This window comes from Acinonyx jubatus, chromosome B1 (assembly GCF_027475565.1).
Source record: "Acinonyx jubatus isolate Ajub_Pintada_27869175 chromosome B1, VMU_Ajub_asm_v1.0, whole genome shotgun sequence".
Lineage (NCBI taxonomy): Eukaryota > Metazoa > Chordata > Mammalia > Carnivora > Felidae > Acinonyx > Acinonyx jubatus.
The window spans coordinates 191,914,223-191,927,053 of NC_069382.1; the positions used below are offsets into that span (position 1 = coordinate 191,914,223).

General features: G+C 55.2%; 1 protein-coding gene across 1 annotated transcript; it reads left to right on the forward strand.

Annotated features, from left to right (window-relative positions):
* Positions 1–8,667: 8,667 nt before the first annotated feature.
* NKX3-2 (NK3 homeobox 2) lies at positions 8,668–11,961 on the forward strand. The gene is made up of 2 exons (XM_027037485.2): positions 8,668–9,749; positions 11,277–11,961. Exons 1-2 carry the CDS (start codon positions 9,284–9,286, stop codon positions 11,807–11,809), a joined length of 999 nt encoding a protein of 332 aa, XP_026893286.2. The 5' UTR covers positions 8,668–9,283; the 3' UTR covers positions 11,810–11,961.
* Positions 11,962–12,831: the final 870 nt, after the last annotated feature.

Consider the following 12,831-nt stretch of genomic DNA (forward strand, 5'->3'; position numbering starts at 1 on the left):
ATCCTATTCTGGGATTACATCATACGTGATTTATCCATGATATTCTGAATGGGCATTTGCGTGGTTTCCAGGTTTTTGGAAACTAGAACACGAGGCTATGGACATTCTGGTACGTGTCTTTGGAGAACGTACCTGCACATTTCTGTTGGGTCAACTCCCTTTCAGTCTTTTTCATTAGGTCAGAGAGAGTCTCAGGTTGACGCCTGTACGTTGTATTGTCTCTCCAGCACACGACGAGCTGCTCCTGTAAGAGAGCCAACCTCAGGCCCCCAGTCTTCGGCATCCCATTCTACCCAGCTAGTTTACTAATGCTGTTTTATTGGCATTCCATGTTTTTTCAGATTATACTTGGCAAGAGGTTCCCAGTGCCCCATTTATTTACATACTTATATCCAAATACATGCTCTTTCTACAAAGGTTCTTTTGAAAATAAATCTTTTTCAAGTTTATTTTTTTTAATTTTTTTAAATGTTTATTTATTTTTGAGAGAGAGACAGAGCATGAGTGGGGGAGGGGCAAAGAGAGAGGGAGTCACAGAACCCGAAGCAGGCTCCAGGCTGTGAGCTGTCAGCACAGAGCCCGGTACAGGGCTCGGACTCACGAACCGTGAGATCATGACCTGAGCTGAAGTCGGACGCTTGCTGACTGAGCCACCCAGGCACCCCGTTTCAAGTTTAAAAAGTAGTCATTTAGGGGCACCTGGGTGGCTCAGTCGGTTAATCATCTGATTCTTGACTTGGGTTCACGTCATGATCTCACGGTTTGTGAGTTTGAGTCCCCTGATAGGCTCTGCACCTGTAGCATGGAGCCTGCTTGGGATTCTTTCTCCCTCTCTTTGCCCCTCCCCAGCTCTCTCTCTTAAAATAAATACATAAACCAAAAAAAAAGAGTTTTTAAAAGTAGTCACTTAAATAAATCTATTAAGCAACTAATGATGACAGGTGGCTACAGATGGTAAAAAAAAATGTGAAAAGGGTATCAAATACTGTAATGTAGGAAACGCTATTCTAAAAAAGCCACACTTTCGAATGAAGTATCTTTGTTAATCATCGCTGGGCGGCAATTTGCCCAGACGAGTTGCTCTAAGTAAAGACAAAGTGCTCAGGTCAGGTGTCCCAGCAAATCATTCCAAAGCACTGGGTTTCCTCGTTTCCGGGAGGGAAAGGTCACAACAGGTACGGGTGGGAGGGGAGCAGAAGGACTCCGAACTAAAGCAATACGTGAGCTGAGCTTGGCAGGTGGAGGACAGTATCTTTGAAAAAAAAAAAAAAGTACATTTTCCTGCTTCCGTGTTCTTTGCCAACTTTGTGGGTCAGTGGGATCTCCACCATGAGGAACAGGGCAGATGGCGGGTAGGTGGAAGAAACAGGAGCCAAGGTTGGAGGGTTTCATGGGAACATCACGGCAGACATAAGAAATAAGAAATATTGGGGGAAATAAGGCCGGAGAGCACCCTCAGTGATCAACGCCTCCACCGGACGCCGTCACCCTTGACTTCGGTGTCACTGACAACTTGAGTACCTCTGAAGTCTTGACTAATTTCCCCAATCTGTGACTATGGCTCTTTCCAACTCATATCCCTGATACGCATGCTCCAGCATGCGTCTTACTCTTCCAGAACTTCTAAGCCGTCGATCTTAAATCTATCCATCACCTTCCTCGTGTCGTCATTTTGCCCTGATCCAGCTTCGACTCCGTGGCTCCGAGCCTGAAATCCCCAGCTGTCTTGTTCTCTGTTCACGGCCCCGCAACACCCCGACCTCGGGAAGCCCAACTGTTTACCAGTCTACCTGTTTGTTCTTTTTTCTTTTCATTCTTTGGCTTTTGGGTTTGTTTTGTTTTGTTTTGTTTTACCCAGAACCGGGGAATGTAGCTGGACAGAAGGACACATCTGTGCTAACCGGTCACAATTTTGGTGTAGGCATGTGAGTCTCAAAGACTCCCTCAATCCTGCCCAGCTGTTCTACCTTACCCTGGAATCTTCCTTCCCCGTTGTCCAAAATGACTATCTCTCACCTTCTCTCCCCTGCTCACACTCAGTCCCTCTCTCTCTCAAAAATAAATAAACATTAAAAAAAATAACGAAAAAAACAAAACAAAACCAACCACTTCAATGATGGGCAAAGGACGAGAACAGACCATCTCCAAAGAAGATACTCAGACGGCTAATAAGCATATGAAAACAAGCTCAATGTCCCTAATCACTGGGGAAATGAGAATCAAAACCACAGTGAAATGCCACTTCTTGCCCATTAGCATGGCTACTAGCAAAAACAACACAACAAGAAACAAAAGTGTTGCCAACAATGTGGAAAAACTGGAACCGTGGCCACTGTGGATGGGAATGTAAAATGGTGCGGCCATTATGGAAAACAGCATTGGGATTCCTCAAAAAAATTAAACACAAGTTACCATATGATCCAGTTACCATATGATCTTTTGGGTGTATACCCAAAAGAACTGAAACCAGGGTCTTGAAGAGACGTTTGTAAGCCCATGTTTATATCAGCAGTATTCACAATGGTGCCAATGTATAGAAGCAACCCAAGTGTCCACTGAGGGATGAATGAATTGTTTAATATGGGGTATATATGCATACAATGGGGTATTATTCAGTCTTAAAAAAGAAAAGAAATTCTGACATATGCTACAACATGGATGAAACATGAGGCCATTATGCTAATGAAATAAGCCAGTGAAATACGCTAGTGAAATAAGCCAGTCGCCAAAGGACAAATAGGGAAGGATTCCGTTTACAGGAAGAAATTAACGTAGTCAAATGCGTAGAGACAGAAAGTAGAATGGAGGCTACCGAGGAATGGGAGCTTATTTCACGAGTACGGTTCAAGGAGCTTCAGTTCTGCAAGAAGAATGCATTCTGCAGATGGGCGGGGGTCATGGTCCCACGGCCACGTAAATGTACGGAAATGCCACTGAGCTGCCAACGTCAAAATGGTGAAGGTGGTAAATTGTATGTTATAATCATTTTACCATGACTTTTTAAAAGAAATCAGTGAAAGGAACACACTCCTGTGGTACTTGGCTGGTTCAGTCAGTGGAGCAGGTGACTCTAGATCTTGGGGTCGTAAGTTCGAGCCCCACATTGGAGGTAGAGGTTACTTAAAAATAAAACCCATGAAAAACCATACCACCAGGACAGATGCCAAATCTGGCTTTTCCCTCCACCTCTTCTTCTATCTCTAGCACCTCCTAAGGGACTCACTAGCTTCTAGCTGTTCTCCCCAATTCTCCACTCGCCACCGCCTGGATCTTTTCGTTGCAGAACAGCCAGATGCAACTCATATTCAGTTAGCTCTGGGCCTCCGATCTTCCTGTGGCTTCCAATCATGCTTAGAATAAAGGTCACCCCCTTGACTGTGGCTTATAAAGTTCTGTGCTGTCTGGTCTCTGACCACCCTGCCCCTCCCCCCTCACTCTGGCCACAGGAGTGTCGTGTCCGGGGCCTTGAGCTCACCGACTCTCCCCACCATGTGCCCTGGGCACTAGTTTTTCCCTCTAAAAATCTCTTCCTCCATATCTCTTTTGGCTTCGAATCTCACACCCAATGACTGAGCTGAAGTCGGATGCCCAACCAACTGAGCCACCCAGGCGGCCCCGAAGATTTTGTATTTTTTAATTTTTTAAACATTTATTTATTTTTTGAGAGACACAGATAGAGCATGAGCGGGAAGGGGCAGAGAGAGAGGGAGACACAGAATCCGAAGCAGGATCCAGGCTCCAGCTGTCAGCACAGAGCAAGACGCGGGGCTCGAACCCACAAAGAGGTTCGTGAGATGGTGACCTGAGCCGAAGTTGGATGCTTAACAGACTGAGCCACCCCGGCGCCCCCAGAAGACTTTGTATTTTACAAGCATCTCAGACTCGACCAAGCAGCAGCACATAACATCTTCCTCTTTATCTACTCAAACCTGCTCCTGTGACTTAACCTCCCCACTCCTCAGATTATCACCATCATCATCCACCGCCCAACCGACAACCCAAATGAGAAAATACAACCTGAGGGACAAGATGGGTTCGTTTTAATGCCTGAACTTTCCGATGTTTAGGGCGAAATATCCCCAATTAGTGTCCTGAAGAAGTTTCCGAAGAAACAGAAAAACCTTCCTACCGCACCATTTAAACACACTGAGAGCGTGTGCTCTATATGACCATCCATCAGGAGCCTGGAGCCAGCACTCTGGAGAGGCAGCCTGCGGAGCCAGCACAGAGGATGGAGGGGCTGTTAGGCCAGGAGGTGTCTGGACTCTCCCCACTGCAACCACTTCGATTCTGAAACTGGCCCGTGTACGTCCCTCCAGACTCCAATCTTCCCCTGGCCTGGAGTGGCAAAGTCTTCAGTGGGGGGTCCCGAACGCGTCTGCGTGAGTTTTTAAAATGGAACACCCCCGCTACTACATCACGGACAACGTGAGGCTCTGGAAACAGAAAACTAGGAGCAAAGACATCCCGTTTTGTGAAGCCAACATTTTCTTCCTGCCTAAGCTGCTTATCCCGGCCCGTCTCTACACGGGTACGCCACACATCCCTCAGGGGCGCCCGCTAGGTGGCGCCCGTCCTCCACTGTACCCGGGCGGGTTCGGGAGTCCGCCCAGGGCTTTTTCAACAGGAGAGGTGATCTCCAGTCCTGACTTTTTACAGGTAGGAAAACGAAGTTCCGAAGTGTCTTTCGTGAGGTCGTATCACTGCATCCCAGAGCGGCGAGCAAACACAGGTCCCCTATTTCTGAACCCAACCAACTTCCATCACCTGGCTGTCTCCCTCTACGCACGGTTTAGTTTGTTGATTATAATGATAATGCTGTGTTTCTTTCTTTGTATACAACAAGGTTTAGGTTCAGATGTGCAGGCCTTAGCGTCCTTTATTTCCAAATGCCCGGGACAGAAAAAATCGTTAGACTTGCCTGCCTGGATTCTTTCTGTGATTTCCTTAAGTTCTGAGCTCCTTTTCTGATGAATGAGTAGCACAGAAATGCGTAGGGAATGCCATGGAAAACGTTTAATGAGAATAAATGTGAAGGTTTGAGAAGACAACGGTTAGGGTAGAAAACCCAACCAGATTGGCTTTTGACAAAGTCAGAACTGAATCCTGATTTCGCCACTTTTAAACCCCGTCTCAGTTTACTAACCTATAAAATGGGGATAACAATGTTTTCTACTAACCACACGCCCAGGCTTGTGTAGGTTAAATAACACAATAGGCCATGACTGCTGGTACACGTTGGTAAACAACACTTGTTTAAATGTAAAACTCCCTTGGTCCATGGTAAAGCTGCTGTCTTCAGACTGATACACCCGGACCACATTTGTGAAAAGCCCTGACACGGGAGGCCAGGAGCTGAGGTCTGCTGGCAGGAACGCGGCACGGAGCTTGGGGCTTGGGGTGCTGCGGGTGCTTCAAGTGCCCTCAGAAGCCTGGGGGAGGTGGAGGTGGACAAGTGCGGGTGGAGACAGGCGGTCAGTCCCCGGCGCAGCCTCGACCTAGACCTGGCTCCGCGGGCCTGCGCGCTTCCCCCCTCCCGCCTGCTCGCCAGTTCGCGCCGTTCCGCAGCGGCCTCGTAGGGCACCAGATACAAGCCCTCGTTTTAAAGGATTGGAAACCTTGGCCTAGAGAAAGCAGGTGACTTCAGTCAAGGTCATCGGCGTCTGAGGGCCGAGTCCCGCGTGGCCTCCCACTCCCTCGGGCCACTCCGGGCACAGAAGGCGGTCTCTTCCCCCGGAAACCGAGGCCGGCCAAGGGCGCAGGTGGAGGGCGGCAGGGGCGCGCCCCCGGTGGCCCCGCGGGAAAATGCCGGCGGACTCAGGTCCGGGGGAGCGCCGGGACGTGCGCGTCAGCTTTCGGTGCGCGCGGGAGAGCCGGGTCCCCCCTCCCCGGCCCCCACGTCTCCCGCACCCCCCTCCCACCCTGCGCCCGCGGCCCGCGCAGGCTTCGCCGCCCAGCAGCGCTGCGGAGCAGTGCAGTGCCCGGGGCGGGAGGGCGCAGCTGGGCAGGGGGCGCGCAAGAACCGAACTGCGGAGGAGGGAGCGGAGAGCGGGGTGGGAGGGGGGGAAGAAGGAGGGGAGGACAAGGAGAGAGCCGGGCGAGGGGCCGGGGAGGAAGGCTCGGGCGCGGAGCTCCCCGGCCGCCTCCTCGAAGGCTGGCCGGCTGCCGGGGCTCCCGGCTCCGCCGATCCGCGGGGCCGGCCCAGGCCAGAGCGCGGCGCCGACGGAAGGTCAGGCGCGGTCAGGCAGCCGCGGGGTTCCAGGAGCTCGCGGCCGCGCCCGGGGCCCACCGCCCTCCGAGCTCCGGAAGCGGGGCCCTGCGCCCGCGCGGACGCGCCCCTTCCCCGCCGACCCGCGGCCCTTACGCGCGCTGACCTGCGGAGCCTTGGCCACACGCCCCCACTCACCGGCCTGGACTCTGCACGTATCCCGGGCAACCTCTGCCTACTACTACGTCTGCTCACCGTCCCCCAAAGCCTTTTCACCCGCCTGCCAACGCCTTACCAGGAGCAGCTTCTAGTTGTAGCTCGAGACCGGTGTACTTTTACCCACCTCCCGGCCCAGCCTGCAGCCACTCACCAGACCTACAGGTCCTCAGCCGCCGCAGTTGCCCGGAGATGACACGAGTCTCTGTCGCTTTCGCCTGCTGAAGTCTCGGAATGCGGCCACTTTCCTGCGCTCCGGGCACGCACGAAAAACGGACAACTCAAAATCACCGAACTGCCTCTTTAACGCCTTGTCAGCCTCTGCCGTAGACTGGCAAAGGGCAGATCCTGCTCTGATTTGGGTTTCTTTAAAAAAAATAAATAAATAAATACGTGTGAGGGGCAAGGAAATAGTAGTTACTATTTCCAAGTGAGTCTTGGTGCAGCCCCCAAACTTACCCTGATACTAGGTCATTCGACGTCCAAAACATCCCGGTTGCCTGTGGGTGCGGAACTCTATTGTTTGTCCACGCCAAGTCCTGACCCCACAAACGCATAGCTGCTCTGGGAGCACAGTTCACACCTGCCCATCTCTCACCTTCTGGGCGACCTGTGTCAATCTCCTCCTGGATGCGCTCCCCAGAGAATAACAGGACGGTGGGGGAGGGAGGTCATTTACAGAGTAAATAAAGGTCAGCGGGAGGGAGGAAAGGACACGCTTTCTTTTGAAACCTCACGAGCATTCTGTTCTGTTCCCCTCCCGGCCTGAAGAGCGTCCGTTCCTTACACTGGCCAGATGCTAACACCAAATTCAAGCACCTTTCCCTTAAAAGTGATGTAATCCTAAAGAGCTGTAAAGGGCAATGATCTCTTCAAGTGCGAATTTTTACCCAAGTACACTAACGGATCTGCACCGCCGTGTGTGGGATGCAACAAAGCATCATGTAGCTAAAGTGCTGGAAAAATGTAGACACGGCAAAGCCCTCCCAAACGTACACCCTGAGCCCGAAAATTATGAATAGTGCATGTATTTCACACTGCCGTGCACAACAAGAAACAGCAAAAACAGGGGGAAATGTTATTTATTTTAGTGACACCAACACCACCAATCCCAGCATTTACTAAACCAAAATCACGGTTCTTTAAACATACTCAGTGGTTCAAATTGTGTCTCTGGCGTTGTTACACCTTCGGTAAAATTATGGAAGACAGTAACATGTCACTTGAGCAAATTTTTTTTATTTAAAAATAAATAACGTAAATAAGTAACAAATGTTTTCATGCCACAACATTTGTGTTTCTTAGCTTGGTTCCTTCTGTTATGTAAAACAGTCCAGGACTTACTTTTTTAAGAGAATTTCATGTCGTCAAGTCAAGATCATTGCCACAGTAATATCTATACAGTCCTCTAAGCAAACACATATCTTTTCTAATCTCATTCAACTCACAAGTAAAAGAATATGTAAAGAACAAATGGAAAGATTTTTTTTTTCTCCTCCATCCTGGTGCAAAATGTAACAAGCTCCAATTAGGTTCAGTATTAACCGTCCAGGGAAATGACCGCGCGATTTCCAGACACTCTCCCAAAGATGCCTTCTCATTTCTCGCCTGACTTTAGTCCTCTAACTGAACCACCTTTTTTTTTTGATTGCTCTACAGTAATCGAATCAAATAAAGTAAGGTGAAGAAGGAAAAACAATATTTCTAATGATTTTAATTAACTGATAATTTCAGCGGAAAGAATTAGCAATGAGGAAGCCACGAAACTGTAACATAGAGGTTTTAAAAAAAAGCAGCAGCATTCTGTTCTTCTCTTTGGACCTTCCTAGAGAACGGAAAACTGCGCGCGCGATTTACCGAACTGCGTTATTTTGGATTTCCCCCCTCCCCACACTCCCACCGCCAGATCTCGACTATTAAATATCGTGTTCCATAAGAGCGCTGGAATAGGCGGATCCTTCCGCAGCGGTAAGACACGTGGTTTCTCGGACAGAGTGTGTGGGTGGGTGAGCCTCCCAGTCGCCGGAGGATGCTTCGAGGACCGGGGCTTGGGAGGAAAGGGGTTAAGTCAGACCCTGACTTTCTCGGCGCAACGTGCCCAGTTTTGTCTGTTAAAGTCAACGTCGCCCAGCTGGAGCCAGCCAATAGGCGGCCGGGAGGGCCCGGGACGGCCCAGTGAAGGGGCGTGGCGCGAGGCTGTCACTCAGCGGTGAGGAATGACACCCGGGCGGGAGGGGGGGATACGGTGGAACGCCGGGGAAGGAAAGAGAGAAGAAACAGATAAAACCAGAGCAGGGGGTAAAAAGGTGCCCCGCGCCTCTCGGAATCCAGAGGCCGCCGTCGTCGCCGCCGCCGCTGGGGGTGGGCTCCGGAAGAGCCCGACCAACGGGGAGGGAAAGGACGGGCCAGGAGCGAAATCCTGCAGCCCGGGAAGAGACCGAGGCGCAAAGAAAAAAGTGACTCGGGCCGTGCGCCCCGGAGGCGCCCAGAAGGGGACTGCGGCCGCGGCGGGGGCCCCGCCGATCCGCCCTCCGCATCCTCGGAGGGGGCAGACCCCGGCCCGCCCCTAAGGGCGCGAGGCGATGAGATAATCCAGCTGAGCTGCGAAAGGAGAGCGTCTGGCGCTGGATTGGGGGGAGGGGGGTCTCCGCGCGGGGTGGGCCTCGGAAGTGGGGGTGAGGGTCGGCGCTGATCCCGGGCCAGAGGGGGGCGGGGGCTGCTGGGCCGCGCAGGAGTGGGCTGCAGGGGCCTCGCGCGCCCGGCTCACTCGCGCTGCGGCGGCCCGCGCGCTCCGTCCAGCTCGGAGCTGCCCCGCGCCCCAGCCGCCCGGCCGGCCGGCCGCTCCGGCCCGCGGCGCAGATGGCTGTGCGCGGCGCCAACACCTTGACGCCCTTCTCCATCCAGGCAATCCTCAACAAGAAAGAGGAGCGCGGCGGGCTGCCCGCGCCAGAGGGGCGCCCGGTGCCCGGGGGCACCGCGGTGCCAGTGGCTGAGGCTCCCGCTGTCTGCTGCTGGCGACTCTTCGGGGAGACAGACGCGGGCGCTCTGGGGGGCGCGGAGGACTCTCTGCTGGCGTCGCCGGCGGGGACCAGAACGGCTGCAGGGCGGACCGCGGAGAGCCTGGTTGCTTGGGACTCGGACTCGGCGCTGAGCGAGGAGAACGAGGGCGGGCGGCGCTGTGCGGACGCGCCGGGGGCCAGCGCGGCCAGCCGCGCAGGGGGGACGCTGGGCCTCGGCCAGCCGGTCTGCGAGCTGCCCGCCGCCAAGGACCTGGAGGAGGAAGCCGCAGGCCGGAGCGACAGCGAGATGTCGGCCAGCGTCTCAGGTCTGCCTGGGCTTCGCGGGGAAGGGGGCAGGGCCGGGCGGAGTGGGGGGGGGGGGGGGGTCGGGCGAGGAGGGCAAACACACCGAGTGGGGTGGGCCTGCTGTGTGCACCCTGCGCTCTGGGGCCCCGTGGCTGGTCGGGGACCGAAGCTATTGGCGCTGGCGCGGACTGCTCTGATCCTCCGGGAACTGAGCCCGAGAGAGAACCGAGAAACTCCGCAGGGCTCTGCGTCCTGCGGTGAGGCCTGAGAGGTCCAGGGACAAATGTGCCCTAGCCTGGGCTAGGAAAAAAACGCCGCGCCCTGGCTTTAAGTGCATCGCCAGTGCTTCGGCCGTGTCTGGGTCCAGATCCCCCGAATCAGCGGCAGGGAAGAGCCGGGGCCCAGAGACCTTGGGTAGCCAGTGCCCTGGCCCCTGGCCCATAAAGCAGAAACGCCCAGGGCCCGGCCCTCAGCTCAAGGATAGGTGGTGAGGGCGACCCCTAAGTGGTACCGAGGTCGTCCATCCGCCCAGCCTGGGCTTTGGGGGGTGGGGGAGGGGCTTATTTAACTCTCCCAGACCCCAGGGTCAGGAGAGCTGGGAAGGGCGGAGGAGCGAAGACCTTGGCCACAAACCCTGCAGCTAGCTGAAGACAGAAGGGCTTGGTGTGGGTCACCCCAAAGGTAGCAGGGAGAGGGACAGCCTCAGCTAGGGCTGGCAGGTCATTTGGTCGGAAAGACCCCTGTTCCTATGCCTGGCGGCCGGACGCCGCTGTAGGCCTCACGCTGGCTCCAAGTAAATAGTGTTTGCCAGAGGCCGGAGCTCTGGACCTCTCTGTTAGGGGACTGTGTGGAGATCCAGGAGGAAGCTGAGGAGCTGGCGTCGGATTGGGGTTCAGGGACTCCAAGCGGGGGCACCTCCCTCTCTTCACCCTCGGTCCCTAGCCCTCCCCTCATTTGCTTGCAATAAGAGAGAGAGAGAGAAGCCCACCAAGGCTTTGGAGCAGCCTGTTGCCACGGCCGCCGCAGAATTCCGGGTGCTTGGGGGTAGGTGGGTGGGTGGGTTAGGTCCCGAATACTTCTGTCCCGGGGATTCGGGCCCCCACCATCCCCTTGTGTGCAGTGGACGCCTGTGTGCTGCGACTGTGTGTGTAAGCGTGAGTGCGGGGAGGCCGGGGAACCCAGGGAGGGGAGTAGTCTAGAACCCTAGGGCTCAGCGCCGAGAACGGAGGAGGTGCTCAGGCCCCAGTGCCCCACGACCCCGAGGGGAGCCTGGGGCCCAGAGAAGGCAGGGAGCTGGATGTTGGCCACGCAGCGTGGATGAGGCGGCTGAGTGCGTTTCCCTCGCAGGACAGGCCTAAATGCGAGAAACTATGGGGCAGGGTTCCGAGACTGATTGCCGGGGACCCGCGGCTTACACACCCTCCCCAAGCGTTCTTCGGGGATCAAAGTGTACTTCCGTACCCCACCCCACCCCCACGGTCGAGGCCCGACCTCGCTTCTCTGCGGCGCTGACGGTCTGTTGTTTCTGTTCCCCCTGGGATCCGCAGGCGACCGCAGCCCGAGGGCCGAGGACGACGCTGTGGGCCCCGGAAGCGCACGCGTCCCGGCGCTGTGCGGCAGAGGCGGCGGCGGCGGTGGCGGCGGACCGGCGGGCGGCGCGGAGGAGGAGGAGCCCGCGGCGCCCAAGCCGCGCAAGAAACGCTCGCGGGCCGCCTTCTCCCACGCGCAGGTCTTCGAGCTGGAGCGCCGCTTCAACCACCAGCGCTACCTGTCCGGGCCGGAGCGCGCCGACCTGGCCGCGTCGCTGAAGCTCACCGAGACGCAAGTGAAGATCTGGTTCCAGAACCGTCGCTACAAGACCAAGCGCCGGCAGATGGCCGCCGACCTGCTGGCGTCAGCGCCCGCCGCCAAGAAGGTGGCGGTGAAAGTGCTCGTACGCGACGACCAGAGACAGTACTTGCCCGGCGAGGTGCTGCGGCCACCCTCGCTGCTGCCGCTGCAGCCCTCCTACTATTACCCTTACTACTGCCTCCCCGGCTGGGCACTCTCCACGTGTGCAGCCGCCGCGGGCACCCAGTGAGCCGGCCTGGGGCGAGGCAGCAAATGATCCCTGCGCCCCAGTTCCGGACGGCCGCGGACGGCTGTGCAGGTTGTGCTCTGCACAAGGGCGCCCCGCGGAGGGGGCAAGTGGAGGATGAAATCCAGCCTGGGCTCAGACTTCCAGGAGTGCGCCCTGGCAGCGGGACTGAGTCTGTCCAGAGAGGGCGCCTTTTTCTAATTCGAACAGAGGCACCCTATGGCCTAGGGGCCTTGCTCCCCTGTTGCCCGCCTGGAAGCTCTGGGACATTATTTATTATCACAACAAAGTTGGATGTGGATTGTACCTACCAGGAGACCACGTTTCCCTGGAGCGGAAAGAACTCCTGGAGATCACTTAGCCTGAATCCCCAGAATTTCAGGCTAGCCGGGAGCCTCGTGCGCTAGGCCACAATAGTTCATGGTATCCATGCTACCAATCTATGTGTATCTACATATCTATTTTTTTTGGAAATTGCATTTGTATCAAAGAGGTGCGGAACCCTGGCAGCCCCAAGGAGCCCCAAGCCATGGGGTTGATTTGAACCGTGAAAGGTTTGGTTTTCCTGCCCTCTGCCCCACCCCTCCCCATGTCACAGCTCGGGTGGGGATGCCCTATTGGGTGCTGAATGTAAAGACGGGAGCCTCTGAGCACAGGGCAGGGCATAGACCCCCCTGGAATCTTTCCCCTGCGAAGTCCAGGGCCGCCACCAACTGGGGAGCTTCCTGGGAACCCCAAACCAGGAGACAGCAAACCCAGCAGCCCTTCACAGAAACTTTCCTGTATTTCTTTTTATTTTTTTAAAGGAGGTTAAAACTTGTAGCACTTTTCAGTTGTTTGTATTCAAATAACGGTTATTTTTGTATTCAATGTGAATATCCCTGACCAGCCTTTCCATGGCATCCCTCGCTGTTCAGCCACCCGGCCCTCTGTCCCTACCGACCATCCTCCGAGATTCTTGCGTTCTGACCCAGGATTCTGTCATCCCTGTCCCTGCCCCGAAGACAGATGATCCTGTCAACCTC

Excerpts from the sequence above, each read along its gene's own strand:
- NKX3-2 (XM_027037485.2), top strand. The coding sequence starts at position 9,284 with ATGGCTGTGCGCGGCGCCAACACCTTGACGCCCTTCTCCATCCAGGCA. Across the intron at positions 9,750-11,276 it reads GATGTCGGCCAGCGTCTCAG|GCGACCGCAGCCCGAGGGCC; the intron begins GTCTGCCTGGGC and ends TGGGATCCGCAG.